This window comes from Sorex araneus, chromosome 7, assembly GCF_027595985.1.
Source record: "Sorex araneus isolate mSorAra2 chromosome 7, mSorAra2.pri, whole genome shotgun sequence".
Classification (NCBI taxonomy): Eukaryota; Metazoa; Chordata; class Mammalia; order Eulipotyphla; family Soricidae; genus Sorex; species Sorex araneus.
Window position 1 is genome coordinate 59,638,262 of NC_073308.1, and position 26,145 is coordinate 59,664,406.

Below are 26,145 nucleotides of genomic sequence, written 5' to 3' on the forward strand. Positions count from 1 at the left end.
TGTATTACAAAAGCAAACTCACTCGGTTCTTACGGATGATGTTTTTAAAATAGGAGTATTTTTTTTTTAAAGTTATAACCTGGTGTAAAATGAGAGTGAGGTGGAGTAGAGACCAAAGACAAAGGAATTTAAATCAATACTTGCTCAACATGGCATTGTTTCTTAAAGATTCGAAATTATTTTTGAAGCTGTTTTTTTTTGGTTGCTGTGGTCCAGAAGTGGATAAGGACGTTTTCCCTTCTGGTGCAGGTGTCCAAGTGGCCCGATTGTAGTCTCCACTCAAAACTCTCTCTTCTTGCTACATAGTAATTCCCAGTGAGCAGTGTACTGACTCCTCAATGCCAAGAGTTGTACTTTCTCAGTACAACTTAGAATAAGTTCTCAGACTTAGAATAAGTTGAATAGACATTTTTGCATTGCTGTCAGTTAACATGCTCTGGGAAAACTGCTACCTGGCTTATTCAAATGGAAAAGTCAAAATTCTCTTTTGGATCATACCTGGTGCTGTTCATGGGTCACTCCTGGCAGTACTTGGGGGACCATTGGTACTAGGGATAGAACCTGAGGCTTCTTTATGCAATGCCTGTGTGCCAGCCCTTTGACCCATCTCTGTAACCAAATTATTGAATATTTTGGGGTATTGTTTTTGCTCTCTGATGTTATCTCTCTGATAAGAACATACGAAAGACCCAATCATGCACCCAGTCAGAGCAAAGAAAGAGCCTTCTTTAACATGTTACAGACTTAGAATAAGTTGAATAGACATTTTTGCATTGCTGTCAGTTAACATGCATTTAAAATTGAAGTGCTTTTTATATAAAAATATTTACATGGAATGCACAGAAAATTTTTATATAAACTTTCCTACATGAGTAACATCTCTCAAGATAAAGAATATTTTGGGGCTGGGAAGTATATAATTCTGTGGTAGAGTGCATGCGTTGCACATACAGTGTCCTGGATTGAATTCGGTTTTAGTTTGTTTGTGGGCCACACGTAGTGGTGCTCAGGGGTTTCTCTTGGCTTTGCACTCAGGAAACCCTTCTGGCAGGCTCTGGGAACAATATTGGATGCTGAGGATGCCCGGGTCAGCTGAATGCAAGGTAGGTGCCCTGTCTTGGTACTCTGACTCCAGTCCCAGTGTGTCTGTCCCTCCAAAGAAAAGATTAAAATACATGGGGCTGGATCGATAGCACAGTGGATAGGGCATTTGCCTTGCACCAGCCGACTCGGGTTTGATTCCCAGCATCTCATATGGTCCCCTGAGCACTGCCAGGAGTAATTCCTGAATGCAGAGCCAGGAGTGACCCAAAAAGAAAAAAAAGTGTCACTCCCTAAGTTTCCTTCTGCTACGTTTCATATGGTCCATTTTTAGACACCTACTGGTGGGTTTGCTCTCCAGTAGATAAGTTATATATATGTATATATATTATATATGTTAGTTGTTTTTGTATGTTAGTATGTATGTTAGTTAGTTTTTGTATGTATGTTAGTTCTATTTGTATACATCATACTAATAGATCATATACCATTGCATTTTGTGTCTGGCTTCTTTCATTCAACGTATTGTTTTTAACATCCTTGTTTTAAATATATTGAAAGTATGTTCTCCCCCGTCTTACTACTTTATTATATAATCCTAACTCTTTATCCTTCTGTTGAACATCGAAGTCATTTTAGTTTTGATTACTCTAAAGCTGCTTGAGACACTCTTATGGACCTCCTTGTGGTTGTTTTTGTGAGAAGCACTACAAAGTATGTGCTGTTTCACAGGGATAAGTGTGTGTGCCTTTGTAAGAAGCTGTCAGTTTTCTAGAGTGGTGGTACGATTTTATAGTTTTAATAGTCATCTGTGAGAGTTTTAGTTGCTTCCTATTTTCACCAATGTTTGGTTTCTTTTAATCCTTAAACATGAGAGGCAGTATTGCATTGTGATTTTAGTTAGCATTTCCTTAACCTTCTTCTTTAGTCAACCATCGTTCATCCATTTTTCACTCATCTTTGAGTATTTGAATGATGAATGGCTTTGAAGTTGTTGACCTTTCTCACTCAGATTTCAGCTTCATATTTCAAACCTGTCCCCACTCTGGATTATAAAATATCTGTGAAAGGGATGTTTGCTCAGTCATCAGTATGTTTTTTTCCTTCTAGACTGGAAGTACTGTTAAAAAACAAAAAACAGATGGTAACAGTTTAAGAAGAGCCTTTACATTATCATTTTAAGAATACGTACCGTACTCCTTACTTCATAGTCGACAACAAAAAATATTGAATATATTCTAGGAAATGGAAAAATTACTCTATGAATTCTGTATTTATTGCTTAATGCTTTTTGAAATTTCTGGAATAGGTTAGAATAATAATAGCATTGTATCAATCATTGAGAATTTCACTTCTAGAATATAGAAGGCCATCCATTTCTATGTATGTACCCTATGTGACCCTGCATTTTATTTCTTTTTTAGATTTTATTTTTTTATTTTATTTAATTTTTTTTATTAGACAATCACTGTGATGTACAGTTACAAATTTATGAACTTTCGTGTTTGCATTTCACTCATACAGTGATTGTTTACCCATTCCTCCACCAGTGTTCATTCACCTCACCAATGATCCCAGTATCCCTTTTTATTATATTTAGGTTGGGGCTCGAGCGATAGCACAGCAGGTAGGGGGTATTTGCCTTGCACACGGCCAACCCAGGTTCGATTCCTCCGCCCCTCTTGGAGAGCCCGGCAAGCTACTGAGAGTATCTTGCCTGCATGGCAAAGCCTGGCAAGCTACCCGTGGCGTATGGATATGCCAAAAACAGTAACAACAAGTCTCACAATGGAGACATTACTGGTGCCTGCTCGAGAAAATCGATGAACAATGGGATGACAGTGATACAGTGATCTTTAGGTTATTTGTATACAATAGTATTGTGGTATTGTAGTATTCTTTATGGTCTTGTGCAGTTGTTACCTTACCTCTCCATTACCAAAGTGCCCCGAACCCAGAGTCATTAAAGCTCAGCATTATAATAGTTGAAGTGCATGCCTTGTGTCACTGTCACTGTTGTCACTGTCATTCCGTTGCTCATCATTTGTTCGAGCGGGTACCAGTAATGTCTCTCATTGAGAGACTTATTGTTACTGTTTTGGGCATATCCAATATGCACGGGTAGCTTGTCAGGCTCTGCCGTGCAGGCTCCATACTCTTGCCGGGCTCTCTGAGAGGGGCGGAGGAATCGAACACAGGTCGGCCACGCAGCATTGTAATAAATACTTGATATGTGGTTTCAGTTAGCATCAAAAAGAAAAAACTGTAATTTAGCATCATAAATTACAGTTTATGACATATTAGATTGACATGACAGTAGCTTTAGACATAATTCTTTGATGTCAGTGTTCTTTTGAATAGTGAATGCTATTTTTCTATGGATCCTGCTCGTATTAGCAAATTCATCACTCAGCTCTTTCTTTGTGGTTCCTTCTTCCTACAAAGTATATCAGTAGAGAAAGTCTGTCACCCCCCACCCCCTCTTCATATATTTCTATATGCAAAAGATCCAAATGGGATACAGTATTGCAGAAAGCACATCTGCCTCTTCCTTACTCCATCATTTTTTTGAAAAGTGAAAAATGATGTTTTGGTCCACTCTTCTTAGGGAAGAATTTAACGATAATTAAATTAAATAGCTTGAAATTAATCTTCTATTATCTTTATTTTTATGCTTTTATTTATTATGCTTTAATTTTGAGATTCATAAGAATTCTAGTAAATTAAACATAAGGAGCTTAAGCCAAAGTGGGGCATAATTTTAAATGTAGGTCTAACATTTAATTTAAATAAGGTTGTAAGTTGATTTTAATGTTTACATGAGCATTTATTGATAGTGTTGAATAGTAAAGCTATTAAAATCATAAATCATGGCAACATGAATAAAAATAAATACAATTTTATACAAGATGCTTTTTTGGGGGGAAAAATTCAGCAAATTTCATTAGTGATATGATTAGCTTCAGCTATAGGCTCAGTCATTAGATTACCTGCTTAGCCTTCTATGTTTATGTTATGTGTGGTTTGTATTAATTAATTCTTCTGTAATTATTTCTTATGTGTGGTTTTAAATATTAAAATTATATCTACTTATTTACTGTGAATCTGCCTCTTTAATATAAAAAATTTATTTTTCTCATTTGCCTTTTTTTGTTTCACATGTATTGATTGAGGGTCACACATGGACCAGAGAGATGAGATAGTTCAAAGGTCTGGAGAGTTTTGTTTCTTGGCACCATGTGGTCTCCTGAGCACACCCCCAAATGCCAAATGGAAAGTCCTAAAAACTAAACCAAACATCTAAGAGGCGTGAGCACTTCCAGATTTCCTTTTAATTCTTAAAGATCATTTTGGGGTCAACCAGAACTGCTTAGGGGCTCCTCTGTGCTAGGTGGGGGGTGCTCCTGCTTTCAGTGGTGCTCAGGGATTACACCTTGTCAGGGATTGAACTTGGACCTTCTCTGTGTGAGCCATGCTTTCTAGTTTCTTAAGGTCTCTTTTCAGACCCAAATTTTCTTTCTGCTGAAATGAAACTACTTCTTAACTTATTCTTGATGTTTCTTAAGTGAGAAAAAGACAATTCAAGTGTGCAGGAAGCTGAAAACTAGCATGTATTGTTTTCTTATGAATAGCAGAGTGTTCTTTTCCTACAGAATCCTTAAGGTTTTGATCCTTCTTAGTTAAACTCATGTTGATGTGTAAGAGTGCAGCACTTCTTGCTTTTTCTTTTCCAGGTCAAATGCATCAGTCAAGATACAGACAAGACGTTCTACTAAAATGATAAGCTGGTGTAGATGTCTAAAAGTTTTTCTGCTCTCCTTCCTCTCTGAAGCCCAATTAGTAGTGAGAACTTTTCAGAATTTCTTCTCATGATAGGGTCTTTTCCTGAAGCACATTTTCTTTCAGATCCAAGAATTTTGTCTCTTGAAATTCAAAACATCTTTCTCATACCTTACAGGCTGAAGAGTAAGTGCTTTGTTGCCTAATTGCTGCAGTTGTTCATCTTCAAACAATAGGCAATTAAGTGTAGTCTTCTGTTGTTTAAAAGGACCCTGTTAGCTTAGACACTCTTCTGAGAACTTTCCCTCTCCTAAGCCATTGGATTTCTTTCGGTAGTAGATGTATTTTACTTACACGTTGTTTTTTTTTTTTTTAAATTTTTATTAGTGAATCACTGTGAGGTACAGTTACAAACTTATGAACTTTGATGTTTGCATTTCGTTTACATCCCTCCACCAGTGCCCATTCTCCTCCACCAATGTTCCCAGTATCCCTCCCACCGCCCCCACCCCAACCCCCAACACCGACACAATGGTTTTTAAACCTCTTTACACCTGCCTGCCAGTAAAATAGATTGGTGAAGCATAAGTAAAATGCATTATTATGTAACACTACTCTGTGTACTGTTATTATTAATCTAATAATAAGAAAAAACATGTGGTAATAAGCAGCAGTAACTTTTTTTCGAGGATTAGCAAGACATTTCTGTGACTAGCATGGGTCCATAGACTGACCATTGAAAACCAACCACTGCCTTATACTTTCTGGGGTGAAATGACTATTGTTTTAATGAACTTAGTCATTTTGTAACAGCTTCCAGATCTTTAAAATTTTGGTCAAGAGTTTTTCACATTGGTATAAGTATATGTTCTGTGCCAGTTGAAGTCCCAGAAGTAGATGATGTCAAAATTTGATGTGCAGGGAAGCCCCATCCTGAGTGGCCTCGTGGATGTGTGAATGGTGTCTAGTAGTTGGCTGGGAGAAGCCTGGAAGGGAAGCATGATATGCCCATGTCAGTTCTGCAGAGAAGTAGCAGGACTCCAGAGCTCTCTTCTTAGGGCCTGCTCTCTTGTCCTTTACCCCTCTGTGGCCCCATTGGTGCTTTGACGCCATCCTATTCTGTGCACATCTTACTTGCCCTTTGTACTTTTGATACCTCTACTCGGGATTTTACTGTTCTGTTCCACATTGAACTGACTGGACTTCTTTATTGTCTGTTTCACTCTTTGCCCACATCATATTGAGACTATGACACCTTTGCTGCTCTGCCTCTCTTGACCCAGCCTCCCAAATACATACCTAACTTATTTGGCTTCACATAATGACCTTAGAACTAAATTGTTGAGCCAGGGACGGGTGGGGGGCTGAGTAGGAGAAAGTCAGGAGGGTTTCCTACATCAGCAAATGGCTGAATATTGGCTCTACTCACATGAGATGGAGCAAATAATTGGAAGATCTAAGAGCAGATTTGGGTCTTAAGAATATGTGTGCGAAAGCAGCTCAGGTTTTAAAGTAAGGAATTTTGGGTGAATGTGTTATATGTTTGGAGGATTAACAGGATCACTGGAGGTTTATGGCTGATGGTAATAGAATTGTCATTAGTTTCTAAGTGATAGCTGAAAGTTTTGGTTTCAAAGAAATTGCACAGACAGAAGATGTTGACAATGAAGAAAAATAGCAGTATGACTTGAGGGATGGATGATACTGAGAAAAGGATGATTCTGGGGAAATAATGGAAGCAGGAAGTTGTAAAAAAGGAGAGGTAGTACTCAACAATGTTAAAACCCACACAGAGGGAAAGATCCCTTAGGATTTAGCAAGCAGTCTAAAATTTAGTTTGAATAGAGTGAACCTAGATTGCAAGAGTAGAGTTGAATGGGAATGAGGAATTAAGTTTTGCCCAAGGTGTTGGAGTTGGTCCTGGCACAGCTCACCCTCCTTTAAGACTGGTGCTTGGAGCTTTCCCACAAGCACAACAGGCCAGATGTTCAGGGAGCTGCATCAGGAAGAACTCCAGCCTCTCCCTTTAGAGCACCCGTCTTGAAGGAGGGTAAGATGTGCCAGGAAGAACTCCACCATGGGTAGCTTGCCAGGCTCTTTGAGAGGGACAGAGGAATCGAACCTGGGTCGACATTATAAATAAATAACATTAAAAATAGTATTGTCTGGTAGACTTAAAGTATATTGTATGCATCGCAGTAAGTTTTATGTGATAGATGAGGCATGAATTTAAATTATTAAGTGCAACATCATAAAATTTAATGTATACTTGCTACATTTGTAGCACACCTTCTGTTGTTCATTTGTGTTGAGTTGGTTGATCTATATTACAAATAATTTTTTTTAGTCAGTTTTGTAGAATTTCACCCTAAATTGCATGTATGATTTCCTATTAATGCGGGATAGGATATATAGATTTAGAATTACTGAAAAATTCTGTAATTTTTAAGCATAAATTTTTAAGTGTCAAGCGATAGCACAGCGGTAGGGCATTCACCTTTCACGTGGACGACCCGTGTTTGTCGATTCCTCTGCCCCTCTCGGAGAGCCCGGCAAGCTACTGAGAGTATGGAGCCCGCACGGCAGAGCCTGGCAAGCTACCTGTGGTGTATTAGATGTGCCAAAAACAGTAACAAATAAGTCTCACAATCGAGAGACGTTACTGGTGCCCGCTTGGACAAATCGATGAGCAACGGGATGTCAATGATACAGTGATACAGTGATTTAATAACATTTAAAATAAAATTTATGGTAAAAATTATTTTATAACTATGAAGATTATAGCACACTTATTACAAGTGTGTTAAACAAATCCTTGTTAAGAGGCTTGTGGTTCAGTGCCCAAGGCCACTATAAGCTGACAGTAGGCTGTGGAGATGTGAGGACACTGTCTTGCCACACTCTTCACACAGCTTGAGCGAGGAGACCTGGAGTGCTTTGAGTTCTGTTGCTAGGTACTAGTGCTTGGCTTTAAGCCCTAATCATATGCCTTGGTAAAGGGATCCACCCAGTGGAGTGACACTCTAAATCCAGGCCTGTTGGGGCAGTCAGAAAATTGGGCCTTCGGAGCGTGTGGGTGGCAAGGGTACAGCTCTGGTAGCTCCGTGCAGTGCCTCTCCTCGCCATAGCCCTGCGCCCCCTCCACAGAGCCATTTCTGGCCACACGGGAGCGGCCAAGATGGAAGCTCCGAGCATCTCCTGCCGACCTCTGTCAGAGCCTCACAATTGACAGGGGATAAATTTCCTTTTTGGCGGGTAGGGAAAGGAGAGGGATCCAGGGATCAGCCCAGAGCAAGTTTTATAAATTCCTAATCTTATTCTTATCCTTTAAGTAGGCAACAAATCATAGAGAGTAATAATATATATATTTACCTCTCGGAGAGTCTGGCAAGCTTGCACGGGCAGAGTCTGGCAAGCTACCCATTGCGTATTCGATATGCCCAAAACAGTAACGGTAGGTCTCATTCCCCTGACCCTGAAAGAGCCTCCAGTTGTTGGGAAAGACAAGTAAGGAGAAGCTGCTAAAATCTCAGGGCTGGGAGGAATTGAAATGTTACTGGCGCCCGCTCGAGTAAATCGATGAACAACGGGATGACAGTGATATAGTGATACAGTGAACTGTGAAGATGATTCATAAATAAATGTTAGTAGATTTATGCCTTAACAATTTTAAAAGTACTTAAAGTGATTTGTTCCTTACAGACTATGATGCTTAACATGTTTCTAAGAATTGATAGTGGGTTTGTGATGGGGACTGAGGGTTTATTTATTTTTTTGATGGTGGGGGACACCTGGTGATGCTTAGGGCATAACTCCTGGTGGGCTCAGAGAAGTGGATGGGATTCCAAGGAAGAAACCTGGGTTGGCTGCATGCAAGGCAAATGCCCTATCCTCGGTACTAGTGCTCCAGCCCCTGAGCCAAGCAATTTTGCACACATTGAATGTAAGGGTGAAAAAGGAGTCTCTTTCCATATGGAGCTTAAAACCTATGGGAAGTTGTGAATAATGCATGAGTTAATGAATTGATAGGTACTTTGATATAGTAGACACTATTCTAGTATCTAGATACTATTCTCGACACTATTCTGCCTGTACAGAGTACTCTGGGGTGAAGTCTGCAGACTGGGGACAAAGGGATGTTTTTTAAAGGAGTTATTTTAAATAGGATCCTTAGGGAAAGCATCATTGATTAGGGGGAACTTGAGTAGGATCCTGAAGGAAGTGAGAAAAAAACAAAGACAAATGGGGGAGAGTATTTAGGCAATGGAAATAACCCTTGCTGCAGAGGATTGGCAATAAGTACCAGCATATTATCTCCTCTAAGAACAATGTCTAAAATTAGGTCAAGTGCCACAAAGTTCAATAAGGTGTAGCACTGTAGCTGTCATCCCGTTTTTCATCGATTCACTCGAGCAGGCACCAGTAACGTCTCCATTGTGAGACTTGTTATTAATTTTGGCATATCGAATACACCACGGGTAGCTTGCCAGGCTCTGCCGTGCGGGTGGATACTCTCGGTAGCTTGCTGGGCTCACTGAGAGGGACGGAGAAATCGAACCTGGGTCGGCCGCTTGCAAGGCAAATGCCCTACCCACTGTGCTATGGCTCCAGCCCTCAATAAGGTGTAGTGACTAAAAATTAACGCCGAATTCTTAAAAGATGTATTTATTTTCCCATTTATTTTTTAATTGAATACAGTGATATACACATTTACAGAGTTGTTCATGATTGGATTTTAGTCATATCATGTTCCAACACTTGTCCCTTTACCAGGATACTTTTCCCACCACCAATGGTTCCAGTTTTCTTCCCCTCCCCCCGCCACCCCATCCCATTGTCTGCCACTATGGCAGGCACACACTCTCTCTCTCTCTCTCTCTCTCTCTCTCTCTCTCTCTCTCTCTCTCTCTCTCTCTCTCTCTCCCTCCCTCCCCCCCCCTTTTGGACCTTATGGTTTCCAGTATAGATAGTGAAAGGTTTTCAGGTATATTCCTTTATCAGTGCCCTTCAAACCCACACACTTTTCTGGCAAGCTTCCAACTATTGACCTGTCCTCCTGGCCCCTGTTTACCTTCACCTTGGATTTTAGTCTCGTACTATATATACATATTTTTTATATCCCACAAATGAATGCGGTCATTCTATACCTGTCCCTCTCCTCCTGACTTATTTCACGCAGCATGATACTTTCCATGTCAATCCATTTATAAGTATTTCATGACTTCATTCTTTCTAGCAGCTTCATACTATTCCGTTTTGTAGATGGATCATAGTTTCTTGATCCAATCATCTGTTCTTGGGTGCTTGGGTTCTTTCCAGATTTTGGCTATTGTGAATAGTGCCGCAGTGAACATCAGATGGTGTTTCTGCTGTGTGTTTTTGGGCCCCCAGGGTATATTCCCTGGGGTATATTCCCAGAAATGGTATTGCTGGATCAAATGGGAGCTCAATTTCTAGTTTTTTGTGGAATGTCCATATTGTTTTCCAAAAGGGCTGAACCAGTTTGTATTCCCACCAGCAATGAAGAGTAGTTCCTTTTTCTCCACATCAGTGTCAGCACTAGTTGCTCTTGTTTTTTTGGATATGTGCCAGTCTTTGTTAACCCTGCATTTTTAAAGGACTGGAGGAAAGTATTGGTGTAGTTCTGTTTCAACCAAGTGACTTTGTATATATTTTTAAAATTTCAGAACAAAATATTTACTCTTTCTTCATCCTGGAAAGAAACTAACTATAGCAAATGAAACTGGGTATAGCCATCTTTTTCTTTGGACACCTAGGTTAGGGCAGTGAAGTGTTTTCCTTTTCTTTCTCTAGCAATGACCTTTTGTAGAGGACTATTTTAACTGTAGCAATATATATCTAAATCTAAGCATTGCTCTCTAGAGCATTTGTTAAGTCACCATTTACAAATTCTGTATTTGTGAATTCACCAACCACTAAAATTGATTTGTAACCCGAAGTCAGTAATTGTGTCTACAAGGTACTTGTGGTGCCTACATGAATGATACTCCTGCACAAACTGGCAAAGATACCCTCTCCCCAGTAAAAAGCTGCCCTTATTGTGTTTTACGTAAACATTTTCACTCAGAGTTTGTGATTTTTCTGTTTAAAAATGGTCCCCAGCCATAGAGCTGGGATCATGTTGGGTGATAGTGATGTGCTTTGTGAAGAACATAGATGTGCTGGATAATCTTCATTCATGCACAAGTGGTAGTGTGCTGTGGGCATATTGTTAATGAACCAACAATATGTATTAGACAACCTGTCTTGAAGTAAAACACATTAAAGTATGTGTTTGTTAGTTGGCAAAATATATCATCATCAGAGACTTAGCACAGTGTTAGGAACAATGATTCGATATTTGTGGCACCTTTTATAAAACAAAGTAGCATGGATAATAAGAATGATAGCACAGTGGTAGGGCATTTGCCTTGCAGGTGGCTGACCCAGGTTTGATTCCTCTGCCCCTCTTGTTCTCACGGCAAAGCCTGGCAAGCTACCCGTGGTGTTTGCAGTATGCCAAAAACAGTAACAACAAGTCTCAAAAAAAAAAAATGGAGACAGTACTGGTACCCAATCAAGCATATCGATGAGCAACGGGTTAACAGTGACAGTGACTGTGTTTAAGAGTGGTGACTTTATAGAGACTTTAGATAACTGAAGGTTTTTGTAATCCCTTTTCTCTGAAGCCTTAATTTAGGTCTATTTAAATGCCCCACACAGAGTTGTAATGTAAGATCTTATTTTACTCTGTTTTGGTCAGATTAAAAACCATTGATTAACTTGCTAGAAATATTTTTAAACAATATTCTCTAGGTCCCTAAGTAAGACAGTTTGAGTACTTGGTAAATTCTTGTTTCAGAGTGATAACCTTGAAGTACTGTACTGGTTCTGATTTAGAGAAGATGGCAATACCAATATTAGAATATATTCTTACAGTTTTCTTGCATGTAATTATGAGGGATGAGATATAGGACAGAAAACTCTGATTCACACCTTCGGAAGTCTCCTATCAATCTGTAAAATTTAATCTCTTTGAGCTGTGACTGCCCTGTCTGAGGAGTGAGAAATATTTTCAATTTAAAAAATTTAAGTTATTCTTTTGTCAGTTTTATTTCTAACCTTGAATCATTTTTCTTCTCATCATTACCAGTTATTAAGGGTATCCTTCTTCTTTTTGTTTTTGTTCTTCTTGTTCCTCACCCCTCCTCCTCCTCCTAACTCCCCTCCTCCTCCCCTCCCCCCCCAATAATGCTCAGGCAGTACTTGGGAGACCATCTGAAATGCTCAGGATTGAACCTGGGTTGTTCAGTTGCAAGGCAAATGGCCTACTTGACTGTGTTATCATTCTGTCCCAGGAATCCTTAAATTTAATATCAAAATATATTTTATTTGTCAGGTTTTATTTGCATATCTCACGTTTAGTCTCATTAGTGAGGGATGAAATGTTAGTTGTGTATTTGATGTATTCTGACATTTTGTGCTTCAACTGGTAAGAAAAAATTAAGGAGCATTTTCAAATTTACATTGATTTTTCTTCGGACAAAAGGAAAATTTGTTGATGCTTGCATATCATGTGACACAGCATCCTAAATAAGGTAGTTTTTCTTACAAAATGCATTATTTTCATAATGCTTTAGACTTTTTTCCCTGTGTGGCAGCTTCAAGTTTCGATCGTGATGAATATTTTTTAATATGGGGTGTTACTATTCAAAAAATTATTGTTCTGAGTGTTAAGATCTTGAATGTGAATGTCCTGATTTGATCATTGACAGTATATATGGTCCCACCACATACCACCCATGAGAGCAATGTTCCATAGTACTACCAGGTGTGGTCCCAAACCAAGAAGATACCTAAAAAAGTTTTTAACTTACTTTTTGTAGCACTGTTTGTCCTCCTGTTGTTTATTGATTTGCTTGAACGGGCACTAGTAATATCTCCATTGTGAGACTTGTTGTTACTGTTTGTGGCATATCAGATACACCACGGATAGCTTGCCAGGCTCTGCTGTGTGGGCTGGATACTCTCGGTAGCTTGCCAGGCCCTCCGAGAGGGACGGAGGAATCGGACTCCGGTTGGCCGAGTGCAAGGCAAACATCCTACCCGCTGTGCTATCGCTCCAGTCCTTTATCTACCTTAAAGTAGGTAATAATTGATCATGATTTCCTAATTATTGGACATGTATTTGTTATTTTAATTAGGTTACTTAGTAGACTAGAAATAACTGATTTCCTAAAAATGCTAACTTTTGGTTTAAATTTCAATATATGACTACCAAGAGAAAACGAACTTTTCCAAATCAGTGCTCTAGCTTGAAGCACAACTCTAGCCTTTCCTAAGTTTTTATGTGTTTATTCCTGTTTTGCTGCCCCAAAATGGATCATAAAAATTTAACTCAGTATATTTGGCACTTAGAAAAAAATATTAGGCCCATTAGATATTTTGGTTATTAGATATTAGACAATTAGATATTTTATATTGCTTGCTACAACAAAATGGCAGGTGGAATTATTAAAAAGTAATTCTGTAGGAGAAAAATTATGGAAATTATATCACAGTGGTATTACTAAAGTCATTTTCTGAGGATTTACTGAGCGGCTTAGTGCTGGTTGGGTCTTCTTTATTGTTTTCATTCATTGAGCCTAGTGGGCTTCTATTCAACTTCCCATCTGGTTTGCTGTGCTCCTACAGGACTGTCAGTGTTCTGAAATTTGGAGATGTCCCTTACTGCGCATATGTCTGTGTGCTCCAGGATCTCTTTGAGATTAGTTGTGGATGTGTGAAGCCGGCCCATTTACATGCTGGTAGATGTCAAGTATAATTGGGATGCTGGGCCTATCAGTAGGGCGGCAGCTCAGGCCTCTGCCATCCTGAGAGGGCACTAGAGAACTCAGCCCATAGACTTAGCTACATGGGCTGATGCGGCTGTGGCGTCTCTTAGAGATTAGTCTGAGTACTATCTTTTAACCTGCTTTTCCTGGGATGTTATTATTGTTTGTCTCTGAATATACCAGCTAGAACATTTTTGATGAAATTAATTTTTCTGTTGTTTATTTTCTGAAAATATGTATATATTTAATTCTTTTTTCTCTAAGATCCTACCTTCTGCTTGCTGAGAATTGGCGGTTTTATTTGATGGTTTCAGTCTACTTCAAATAGTAATTTTATATTGTGCTTCCCTGAATTGAAATAAGAAGCAATTGATTCTACAAATCACATATAACATGTATTATGTCATCATTTATTGATTACATGTGATCAACAAAATCACATGCACCATAGAATGTTCCCTGTTTTTTCTTAGAAAACTGTTTCATACCTTTTCTCAAATTTCTGACACCTCTTCTTCCAAAGTCACTCTGAGCTGATGACCTTGTTTTGCCTTAGCCCCCATTCTTCCAAAAGAATATACTTCCAAAGTTTGCTATCACCATTAAAATTTGTCTACTTCTGCACTTGTCTGCATTGAGAAATACTGCTGAACAAAATTAATTTAGGGGCAGGAGAGATAGTATGGTGTTTAAGGCACTTGCCTTGCATTTGGCCAACCCAGGTTCATGCCTGGCACGGCATAGGTCCCCCAAACTCCCTTAAGTGAGCCCTGAACACTGCCACAAATGTGGCCCATACACATTATCCCCCCATTAAAATACTTTTTAAGAGAAAAGTTTTTGAGTTACACCCAGTGATGCTCAGGGATTACTCCTGGCTCTGTGCTCAAGAATCATTCCTGGCAAGCTTGGGGGACCATAAGAGGTATCAGGGATTGAGTATGGGTTGGCTACTCGCTGTACTATCGCTGCAGCCCCTAAGGTGTTTTTTCATCTATTGCTATAAGTGAAGTACACATTTTCTTAACTAAAACTAGGTTTTCCACTTTTGAATTCTCATCACTTAATTACATCACCTCCTGTTTTATTATTTTCTTGCATGATTAGCTTTTTGTTTTGTAGCCATAATTCTTTTCAGTTTATAACATACTGCTAATTCTCCAGTCTTAATGAGTCAGAATGTACTCTCAATATATTCCCCTCCCCTGCCCCACGTTGTTTCTCCTTTGTAGCAAACTCCTAACTTGTCTGGATCCACCATCCCTGTTTCCTCAGTCTCTTAAATCTGCTTTATAACGAGACTCCAACTTTCCAAAACTGCTTCTCTTTCTGGCTCCCTCCAAGTTGCTGAGTTTAGCCAATTCTATGTATTATGCCGTTGTATAACTTGTAGTGACTAATCATTGATTTACTTTACTTGCATTCAAGGATACCACTTGTTCCTGGGTTTTCCTTATTAGCCATCGTGCTACTTAAAGCCTTTCTGAATATTGATGTGCCTCAGGGCTAAATCTTTGGAGATGTTCTTTTGACACATACACTTTTAGTCCTACTAGAATGAATGCATTCCCCCCCCCCCCACAGATTAGTTAAGAATGTATAGATCATAGAAAAGAAAATGAGATTGTGGTATATCTTGGGGTTTTCTTTATTGTTTCAAAGCTTGAAGTATTAATTGCAGACCTTTAGGTATCAGCCATCTAGTGGTGAGGATGGGAAAAAGCAAGATAAGACTTATCTAAAATGCATTGTGATGTAATGTGATAGAAAAAAAGAGTGTTGTAGGGCCATATCCTGCCATACCTCTATGATCCCCTGTGCCTGTCAGGAGTGAGTGATCCCTGAGCACAAAACCAGGAGTAAGGCCTGAGCACCACCAGTGTAACCCAAAAGCAAAAAACATAAAAACAGAAAAAGAATATTGTAGTTTTTGTGTCTCCTGAGCTTTTTTTTTTTTTAGTAAATTTTTCTTTTTTAGTAAAGCAAAATAGTTCTATTAAAAAATTTTAGAAAGATGTGTGGAGTGAGCGGGTGAGAGAGATTCTGGAGATTGGACTTCTCCACAATGGAAAAGCCTAAAAGATATTTAAAAAGGAGTTTTATATGGATTTATATGTTAGCATTTGGCTATTTAATCTTGTATGTACATGTGATCAAAGGATGAAATTAAGTGATTGGTATTAAAACATATCAGATCAAACTATGGAGCCTCTGCTAAAAAAATAAAAGTAATCTTGCCTGATTCGATCTTGAGAAACATGGTAAAAGTAAGTTCATTTATTATACTGCTTAAATGCATTTTATATTTTGAAATATGTTGTCTAATCTTTATGTAGTCATGTAATTCTCTGCATTTTGCTTTTAGCATAATTTAGACATCCATTTAAAAATTTTTTAATTAGCATCATGTTTAAGCATTCCAGGAATTGCATTCCTTGGATTATATTCATCCCATAGATTTCTTTGTCTTGAACATTTGGCTTTTGATTATTTTCACCTACATTCATTTTTATTTATTATTTATTAGGCTTTTATGGATAAAGCTTCAGTGAACATCCTCTGCATAATTTTTTTTTCTGTTTTAGGATTACTCCCTTAGGATAGATTGCCAGAAGTGGAGTTACTGGGTCAGAGGGTATGAACTTATGAACCTTTTTTCAAAAATATATTTTTTGTTTATTTGCAATTTATATTATGAAAAGTGAGAACTTTAATGATTATATTTTGTACATGTCAGGCTGTTCTGAAAAAACACAGTTCTTTGATCAGAGTAGTTTTGAGAAATTCTAGGGTATAAAAGCATTTTAATTTGATAATACCTCAGTATTTTTTGAACTTAACTAAACACTGAAGAGAGAGAGAAAGAGAGAGAGAGAGAGAGAGAGAGACAGACAGACAGACAGACAGACAGACAGACAGACAAAGAGATAAAAATTTGTAAAGAATGGTGCCGGAGTGGGAATAAAGAGAGCAGGGTGCTTGCCTTGCATGCAACTCAATCCCAGTTTAATCTCCAGCACCCCACCCATATGGTTCCCCAAACCCCACCAGGTGTAAGCTCTGAGTTTAAAGCCAGGAGTAACCCCTGAGCGCTACTGGATGTAGCTCAAAAGCCAAAACAAAACAAAGTTTTAATTATAGACCTGCTGATCTAAAGTTTAAAATTGTTTTATTTGTTAAATAATTTTATTGGCCAGAACAAACTATAGAGCTTCTAAAATTATTTGTAAAAGATTCAGAGAAAGCTACTTACTATATACTTTTTGTGTATGTCTTTATAATGTTCTAACTAAAATAATTTTCAATTTAAATTTTAAATTTAAGTTTTTAATTTTCTATATTCCAAAAATCACCTTACAGTGATTCAAAAGCTTTTTTGCAGTTTTTAATGAAATTTGGTATGTAGTCATATAAGATAAAAGTAAAAGATAACTATACTAAGTGGACATAATATAACCTTCTCCCCATCCCTTCGTTTTTCCCCTACAGAATGTGAAAACCTTTGCATCTTCTGATAGTCTAGCCAAGGTCCAAGAAGTAGCAAGCTGGCTTTTGGAAATGAATCAGGAACTGCTCTCTGTGGGCAGCAAAAGACGACGAACTGGAGGCTCTCTGAGAGGTAACCCTTCCTCAAGCCAGGCAGATGAAGAGCAGATGAATCGTGTGGTAGAGGAGGAACAGCAGCAGCAGCAGCTGAGACAAGAGGAGGAACACACGGCAAGGAATGGTGAAGTTGTTGGAGCAGAACCACGATCTGGAGACCAGAATGATTCCCAGCAAGGACAACTGGAAGAAAACAACAATCGGTTTATTTCAGTAGATGAGGACTCCTCAGGAAACCAAGAAGAGCAAGAGGAAGATGAAGAACATGCTGGTGAACAAGATGAGGAGGACGAAGAAGAAGAGGAAATGGACCAGGAGAGTGACGATTTTGATCAGTCTGATGACAGTAGCAGGGAAGATGAACACACGCACAGTAACAGTGTCACAAACTCCAGTAGTATTGTGGACCTGCCTATTCACCAACTCTCCTCCCCATTCTATACAAAGACAACAAAAGTGAGTATATATAGTCTGCTGTTCAGCTGAGAAATTTTGCATATGCGTATTAATTGTAACAAACTTTCCTGAGAGTCTTTGTATTGCAAAATTAATCCTCAGATGTGTAATAATAAAGTGAGCTAGTATTTGTTTTTCAGACAGTATTAGAAAGTATTCAAAATAGGTATACTAATCTTATATCTTTACCTTAATAATCTTATACATTGAAGGTCATTGATTTTATTTTATGAAAAGGCTTTTAAAATTTGGTGGTGGGGAGAGAGAGTACAGGTGTTAAGGTGCTTGTCTTGCATGTGACTTGAACTGTAAGCACGAAGCCAAAAGTATCCTCTGAACACTGTTCCCCCCCTCCACACACACCCATTTTTTAAAAATTATGCATTTTGTCCCTTGATCAGTGGTTAGGAAGTTGTGTGTGGGTATTGTTCGGGTGAAACATGATTTGTTTAAATCCATTAGTGAAGAATTTTGTTTATAAAACACAGCTGGTGGAGTTGGTGGGCTATGTATTCACAGATGCTAATACCAAAAATAGTTTTGGAAGTTATCCCAAGTTAACTTTCCTTTAATTATAATTACTGAAATTTATTAATTGTGAATAGCTTATTATGTACTAAGACAAGATGAAATTACCACCTGATTGTTAACATTGTGAATATTTTGTTATTAGTTAAGTCTGAGATTCTTTTAAAAGCTCACTGACTAGACTTGGGCATATTTAAACTTATTAAGGCTTTTTTCCTGTGTTCTGTATCAGCAAAAATTTGAAGTACTATCTTCACCACTTGATTTCCTTTTATTTTTAAACTATTAGAAACATGAGGGTAATTGGTTTTTCATTCTATCCCACTTCAGTGGAATACTGTATTTACTTTTCAAAGTGGGTGTGAAGATTTACTGTAGGATTTCCAAATAACTTTTACTGATCTTTACTGTGAGTTTGGAGATTGTGTGAAGATTGTTTTGAGTCTCCAACTTTATGTTAAGTTTCTGTCACTACTTCCCTTGCTGACAGTTTTCTTTTTCTTTCCCATTATTGAGAGATAGCACTTTGTATCTGTCTCCTTATCTCATTTAGCTAGTGGCAGTCACAGAGTTGGCTATAGACAGTGTTTTTAAAGGTAGTCAGGCTCCTATCCAAACTGGTGGAACCTAATCAACCCAGAGGCTTTAAGCATAATCTAGTGCTGTGAGAAAACCATTTCCAATGGGTATATTGCCTTGTGAGACTCTGCCAGAAATTAGGGACTGAAATACACTGTCCAGTCACACTGTCACTATTATCGATTATTATCTTCTCTATTGCATATGCAAGGAGGTGCCAAAATATTCAGGTCTTCCCTGAATTGGAAGTTGAAAGTAATTAGGCAACTGCAGTAAATTTGAAATTGCCACTTTTTTTCAGAATAGTATATGTGTACATCTTTCCTCAGTGTTAGGGATATTATTTCACTTAAAATTGTGTTCATGGCAAGAAATGGTAATAGTAGAGAAAGAAATAGCATTATTTCTCTCATTACCTAGATTTTCAGTGTATTCTCTTTTCCCTGTCAGATTATCTCAAAGTAAAATAATATAGTGCCTGGGTTTTGCTTCAAAATGGCATTTAAGGGGAGAGGAGAAAGGAAATTTATTGATGACCAGTTGCTAAAGACTGAAGCTGGGTTACAGAATATAGGGTTCATGATACATTTCTTTTGTTTTATAAGCATGTTTAAAGTTTCCTATGATAAAAAATTTAAGTGTAGAGAAACTGAATACACACTTTCACACCACATACAAGACCATAATCAAAAATGGAAATGATTTTCTAGATATACCATGATCTTGCTGACCACTTCCAAAATTGAAGGATGGACTCACTTTTCTTCTACATCAAATTTTATTTTCTGTGTATTTTGGTAATATTGAAATGAATGTGAATTGAATAACACACTCTATACTTCTTGCGGAAGTTAGAATTTATTTCAAATCAATATTTTTGGCAGTTTTGGTAGTTAATGTTGTATTCAAAGTGGAAAAAGTGAAAAAAATTATATTCATAATGAAACTTGTATTATAGCACTATTTCTTTCGTCAATTTAGACCTCTAAGTGCTTAGATCTTTATATTTATGTGCCTTTGATTTTTTTATCAATTGAAAATTAAGTAGAAAGCATGAGTGTCAATGTAGAGTAGACTTAAGAATAAAACTGTTCTTTTGGAAAGGAACCAAAATGATGTCTATATTGGTTTATGCTTTTACTTCTTTTTTTTATTATTAAAATGTTGTTTTTTTATAGTGAATCATTAACTCATAAAATCATACAAGCAGATTTAACATTTTCTCTTTTAACCTAATTTGACCTGGATTTAAATGTCTTAGACGTCTTTGTTTTTTAGGCCACAATTGGCAGTACTCAGAGTTTACTCCTCGTTCTTGGTTTAATATTTGAATTTCTCTATCGTTTTTGTTTCAACCTATGAAGCTTAGACTTTAAAACGTATTTACCGGGGCCAGAGAGATAGTACAGCAGGTAGGCCTCTTGCTTTGCATGTGGTCTACATGGTTTGACCCCTGGTGCTCCATATGGTCCTCTGAGCTCAGAGCCAGCATTAAGCCCTGATGACCACCAGGTGAGGTGCAAACCCCAAAATAATTAATAAATCAAACATGTTTATTTCTAATATCCCTAACTTACGTGCAAGTTTAGATTTTGTTTAGTTGGTTTGGTCTAAGAAGTAACTGATTTCACATAGGGCTTTTCATGCTAATTCACCCTCCCTGTCTCAAGAGATTGAAGCAAGTGCCTTAGACGTCAGCTTGGAGGCTCTAAAACTTGACAGTTGCTATAGCCAGGAAGGCAGTTTTACAGTTTTACCTCCCTTCTTTCTGATCTCTCTCTCTCTCTCTTCTCTCTCTCTCTCTCTCTCCCCCCCCCCCCTCCCTCTCTCAGTATTACTGTAGATTGCTATACTCTTTCTCAGAGGTTTCAGTTGGAGGAATAGTGATATTTAATTGCATAATCTTTTTTTAAAAAATTTTTTTTATTAGTGAATCACTGAGGGGTACAGTTACAAACTTACAAACTTTCGTGTTGGCATTTCAGTCATACAGTGATCGTTTACCCATCCCACCAAAATTGCATAATCTTATCTAAGAAAGAAGTTTAATCAATACTAAGTCTTGCTGTGTGCTGCAGAACTAGCAGTGATTTCTGCTGCATTTTAAATGAAAAACTAGGATTCTAGCTAGGCAAAGTTTAATCTTTTTCAAAAGTAGAAGTCATAGTATTTAGTAGGAAAACTTCCAGTACACAGGTTTTGACAAGTGCTTTATCTTTTCCTTTCTCTTCAAGATGAAATTATAAACAGAATATGTAGATAGTCCAGTTGCATCCTTAGAAACATAGATTAGAGCATACGATAAATATAGAGTACAGAATTCACTAGTCTACTAACTTGAGTCTTAACCATGAAACTGTGTTTCACATGCAAGGCCATTTTAATGAACTGAGTTCTAGCAGCAGGGCTAATCCAAATTATGTACATGTGTATTCAATTTATGTGCCTAAAGGTTTTGAGATGTTGTTTATTTTGAGGTCATTTATCTTCACAAATATGGGAAGAAGAGTAAAATATTTATTTGATCTCTTTATATAGACTTGATTTTTAATCTGAATTTGGCCAGTTTTCCTTTTTGTACCTAGGGGAAAACTCTTCTTCAGTATCATCTCCAGAGTACTTTATTCTTTCTTTGTTCTTTGTTTTGGGGCCACACCTGGCAGTGCTCAGAGCTTATTCCTGGCTCTGCACTAAGGGATCACTCCTATGGGGCCTAGGGGACCATATGGGGTGCTGGTCAGCCACGTGCAGGGTATGTGCCTCACCTACTGGACTATCTCTATAGCTCTTAGAGTATTTTTGTTCGTCATTTATAATTATCTGAATGTGTTTAGTAAGTGGGATGGGGGAAAACACCTCACTGTTTCAACCATTTCATTTTGGGTTAGATTTACGTTCTTGATCATTATAAAAATGATCTTCTAGACCACCATTTCTTTCTTAGACTTTGTCTTTTGAGAAGGGTATAATTTAACATTGATATGCAATAATGCTTCTATAGTTTTATCTAGCATAGTCTCTGAAGGTGATTATTATAATTGTTTTTAAACATTAAACATACCTTGTGGATGCCAGATTTACTTATTCACAACTCTTGAGCATGTGACATATGCAGATATGACATGAATGAGAAAAATAATTAAAGAATTTTCCTATGGACTGGCAGAGTCACACCTAGTGATCCTGGGAAGTGGGGCTTATGCCTGGGATTGAATTTGTCAGGCATGGGCTCTGTCTGGCATTGAAACTTCATTCCTTGCTGGAGAAAAAGAATTTTTGATAGTTCTTTGCATTTTTAAATATTGAAATGTATTAAAACTCCTAGTGTTATCAGGTTTTTCCTTTTTACCTCTATCATTAAAGATTTTTTTAAAATGGGATCCTAGCAATAAATAATCTACAGAGAAGTTTCCAAACTCTCCTAATGTTGAAAGCCAAGAATAAAGGCAACCAAGAATTGTTTATGAAGCCCACCATTTTGAAAACTCGTATGACATGTTATATACCAAGGAGAATTTATCCAAAGATCACACTGTAAATAAACTACAAGAGATTGTAATCTCATCTGCCTAATTAAAATTTTAAAAGGCCATTTTCTTTCCCTGTACTCTGCTGCCCCCTGTGGTAGGATTTTTAAAAACATTTTGAACATTTTCAGCAGAATGGAATCTATTCAGGTCCTAGACTGTTACTGTCACTGTCATCCTGTTGTTCATTGATTTGCTCGAGCGGGCACCAGTAATGTCTTCCTTGTGAGACTTGTTATTGTTTTTGGCATATTGAATACGCTACGGGTAGCTTGCTAGGCTCTGCTGTACGGGTGAGATATTCTCGGTAGCTTGCCAGTTCTCCGAGAGGGACAGAAGAATTGAACCTGGGTTGGCTGTGTGCAAAGCAAACGCCCTACCCACTGTGCTATCGCTAGAGTATGATACTTTGTAATTCCCTGTCAAATTTGAAGACATCAGAGCTACCTTTTAGAAAGTAAAGAGTTCAGTGAAGTGCTTCACTTTGTGGCATTTAACATACATTATTGAAGGTAATTCTCTAGGCTAGTTTGAACAGGAATAAATGATAACGAAATTTGAGACTAGATATCAGACAATATTCCCTTTAGAGTTCATCTAGAGTCCAATTAAGTGCTTTGTAGCCAGAAACTGTGTGCTGACTTTCTATAAATTTGACTGTTTGCCTGCAAATTCTAAGGTCAGCTTACTTCTCCAGATAGGAACACATCTTGTCAATGTTAACCCCTTCTGTCAGCAGCTTTGAGGCACACACACACACACACACACACACACACACACACACACAGATTCTATTTGTTTTATTTATTTATTTTTGCTTGTTGGGTCACACCTGGCAATGCACAGGGGTTACTCTTGGCTGTACACTCAGGAACCACTCCTGGCAGTGCTCAGGGATGCTGGGATGCTGAGAATCGAACCCGGGTCGGCCGTGTGCAAGGCAAAGCCCTACCTGCTATGCTATCGCTCCAGCCCGTTTGTTTTATTTTTGGGTCATACCTGAATGCTCAGCTTAGTCCAGGCTCTGCTCTCGGAAATCACTCCTGGCATGCTCAGGGACCACATGTGATACTGGAGACTGAACCTGGCGTGGCTGTGTACAAGACAAACACCCTAGCTGCCGTACTGTCACTCTGACCATGAGTCTTGCCATATTTTTAAAAAGGCTCAGCCCAGGGGCTGGAGCTGTAGCACAGTGGGTAAAGTGTTTGCCTTGCATGTGGCTGACCTGGGTTCGATACCCAGCATTTCATATGGTCCCCCGAGCACCTGTAGGAGTAATTCCTGAGTATATGAGCCAGGAGTAATCCCTGTGCGTCGCCAGGTATGACCCAAAAAAGAAAAGAAAAAAAAAGGCTCAGCCCATATTGAAGTCTACTTTTCCTGTTTTATATAGAGCATCTACTCATTTTTATTAAACAGTGAGTGAAATGACCATTAAGACAGTTTTTATATTTTGGTGTTTTCATAAAGGGGAAGCACGTTGAGCAATATTTTCTGCTTTTTTCCTGTCTTAGTGCTGTCCACCCGTTCACCCTTCACATTTATCTGTTTTTCCCTACCCTGATTATGTTTCTCCTGCTAATTAGTTATTTTAAAAATCCATTTGCCTCAGATAAGGAATAAATGTTTACTAAATGTATATGTATATGTATTTGTACATGTGTGTATATACATATGTATGCATGCATATATATATTCTAAACAGACCTATGTATATATGCACACACACAAACATACATATCTATATATTTTTTCTGCCTCACTTACCCAAAGAAGCAGTATTTTCTCTGTCCAGGACCCTAAGAATTTCTGGTTTCTAGATTTTGAACAGCAGAGTAATTCGGTTCAAGGGTCATTAGCCAGTTGGAGATCACCATTGCAAATTTGTTTGTAATATGCCATTCATCAGAGATGCTAAGAAACTTTGTGGACCAGGTGGCTAATATCGGAACTCTAAAAGGTCTCCAAATTCTGCTATTGTAGGTAGAGTTTGAGAAAATAATGGCTGCTTCAGAGAAAAGTCTGTGGCCATGACTACTTGAAGTTGAGCTGTAGTTCAAATTCTGTTAGATGTAAATATATGCAGAAAGTTTAGAAATGCGCTATATAGAGTTCTTGGGTGACAGGTACAAGTAAATGTAGCCTAATGAATAGCCCAGCCTCCTTCTTCCCCGAAGCAGGACAAACTGTGCTCATTCTTCAGTCAGTTCAGCCTGATTTTAAACACGTAGGGAGAAGAATGGCAGTAGAAGACAGGTGGTGCATTAGGGGAGGCAAGTTTTCACCCAACATTGCGGAATGATAATGATTTTCAAAACTGAGCTTGAATTCTAATAATGGCACTCATTCTGTGACTATATATGATTTCATCATCACACTGGTTTTGTTATGTATAAAATAAGGCTAACATATTAACTTCTTAGTGCTTTTTTTGTAAAAAATTCAGTGAAACATGTAAAAGCAAGCAACATAGTATCTAGGACCCTCAGGTAGTTTCAGATGTATGTCTTCAAACCTCGTTTTGTCAGTCTGCTATCCCTCACCCCTTAATCTCACTGGATACGTTTCCTTCCCTGTAGCAGTTATCAACCTATACATTTATTATGACCATTAGAATTCAGTTGTCATACCACCCTTTGTTGGAAAAAGATGTAAATAGAGAAATAAATAAAGAGGGACTGGGAGTATACAGAAGTATACTGTGCCATCTATAACAAAAGTAAAGTTATGTCATACATATCCAGAGGGTTGCTAGTCCCAGTTTGTCTCAGGTAATAGTAGGTATACCTCTTCTTTCATTTGAGTCTAAGTAATAGGTGTACTTCTTTTTTCATTTGAGTCGGAGTCTCATTGAGTCAAAATTTAGTTTCTTTAAATTTCTAAATTTCTCTTCTAAATATATACTGAAATCTTTTGTGAACCTTACGGTTCACTGCTGAAAGGAATTTTAGTTTATGGTCAGTTTCTAATTAATAATTAGTGTACTTAAAATTGTTAATATCTTTTTAAACCATAATAGCTCTAATTAATTGGTAATATTTATCATTAGTAATTAAAGATGTACTAGTTTCAATTAGAACTCTTCTCCCCCTCCCTTCTCAGCAGTACTCAGCAGTGCTGGGGGACACTGGTTATGGCCTGGTTATGTGGGCTTGAAGTTCCAGTGGTGGGTAGCAGCAGAACACTGCTTCTTGTTCCCAGTGATGCTCAGAGTGAAGAGGGACACCCAGCAGTATTCAGGACCATGTGGTGCCTGGGATCAAATTGAGAAGCCCTACATACAAGGCATGTGTTCCAGCCCTTCAAGCAACCTTTCATGAATTTTCATTCTAGACACATACAAAATCCCTCCTCCCCTGAAAGCATAAATTTAACATTATTCCATTGATTTGTGCTTTTTACTGACAGAAAATAAACTTTGATACAGTCACTAAAAACACAAAACATTATCTTCCAAGTGATCCTGAGGCAAAATGTTTCATATGTATATGATTCTCACACATGATTTATGTTAAGCTGCTTTTGGTGGTGGTAGGATGTATGAAGAGGCCACAGGAGTACAGAATAGGAAACTTTGGTAGGAAACTCCACCTGGGTTTATGGTGCTCATAATGCCTCTCTCCTGACTTCTAACGGTCATTGTCACTTGATTGTCACAGATAAGTAAGATTATTGTATTTCTTTACACCAATTTCTAATTTTCCTCCCAAAGTCTTCTTGTTTCTGTTTACTTTATCTTCTGGTCTTGTGGTTGAAAAATGGTCTGACTATCATCTAAACTTTTGGGTCTGCTA

General features: G+C 38.0%; 1 protein-coding gene across 3 annotated transcripts in view; it reads left to right on the forward strand.

Annotated features, from left to right (window-relative positions):
• Positions 1 to 26,145, forward strand: part of FBXW7 (F-box and WD repeat domain containing 7) — a 206,155-nt gene that overhangs the window by 99,504 nt on the left and 80,506 nt on the right. The window contains exons 3-4 of one of the 3 annotated variants that reach the window (XM_055144957.1): positions 16,241 to 16,290; positions 17,145 to 17,714. In XM_055144957.1, the coding sequence (XP_055000932.1) occupies positions 17,214 to 17,714 (501 nt within the window). In that variant the 5' untranslated portion in view covers positions 16,241 to 16,290; positions 17,145 to 17,213. Of the gene's footprint in view, positions 1 to 16,240; positions 16,291 to 17,144; positions 17,745 to 26,145 lie in introns of those variants that run through there. The other 2 variants (XM_055144959.1, XM_055144958.1) reach the window with 2 other exon arrangements.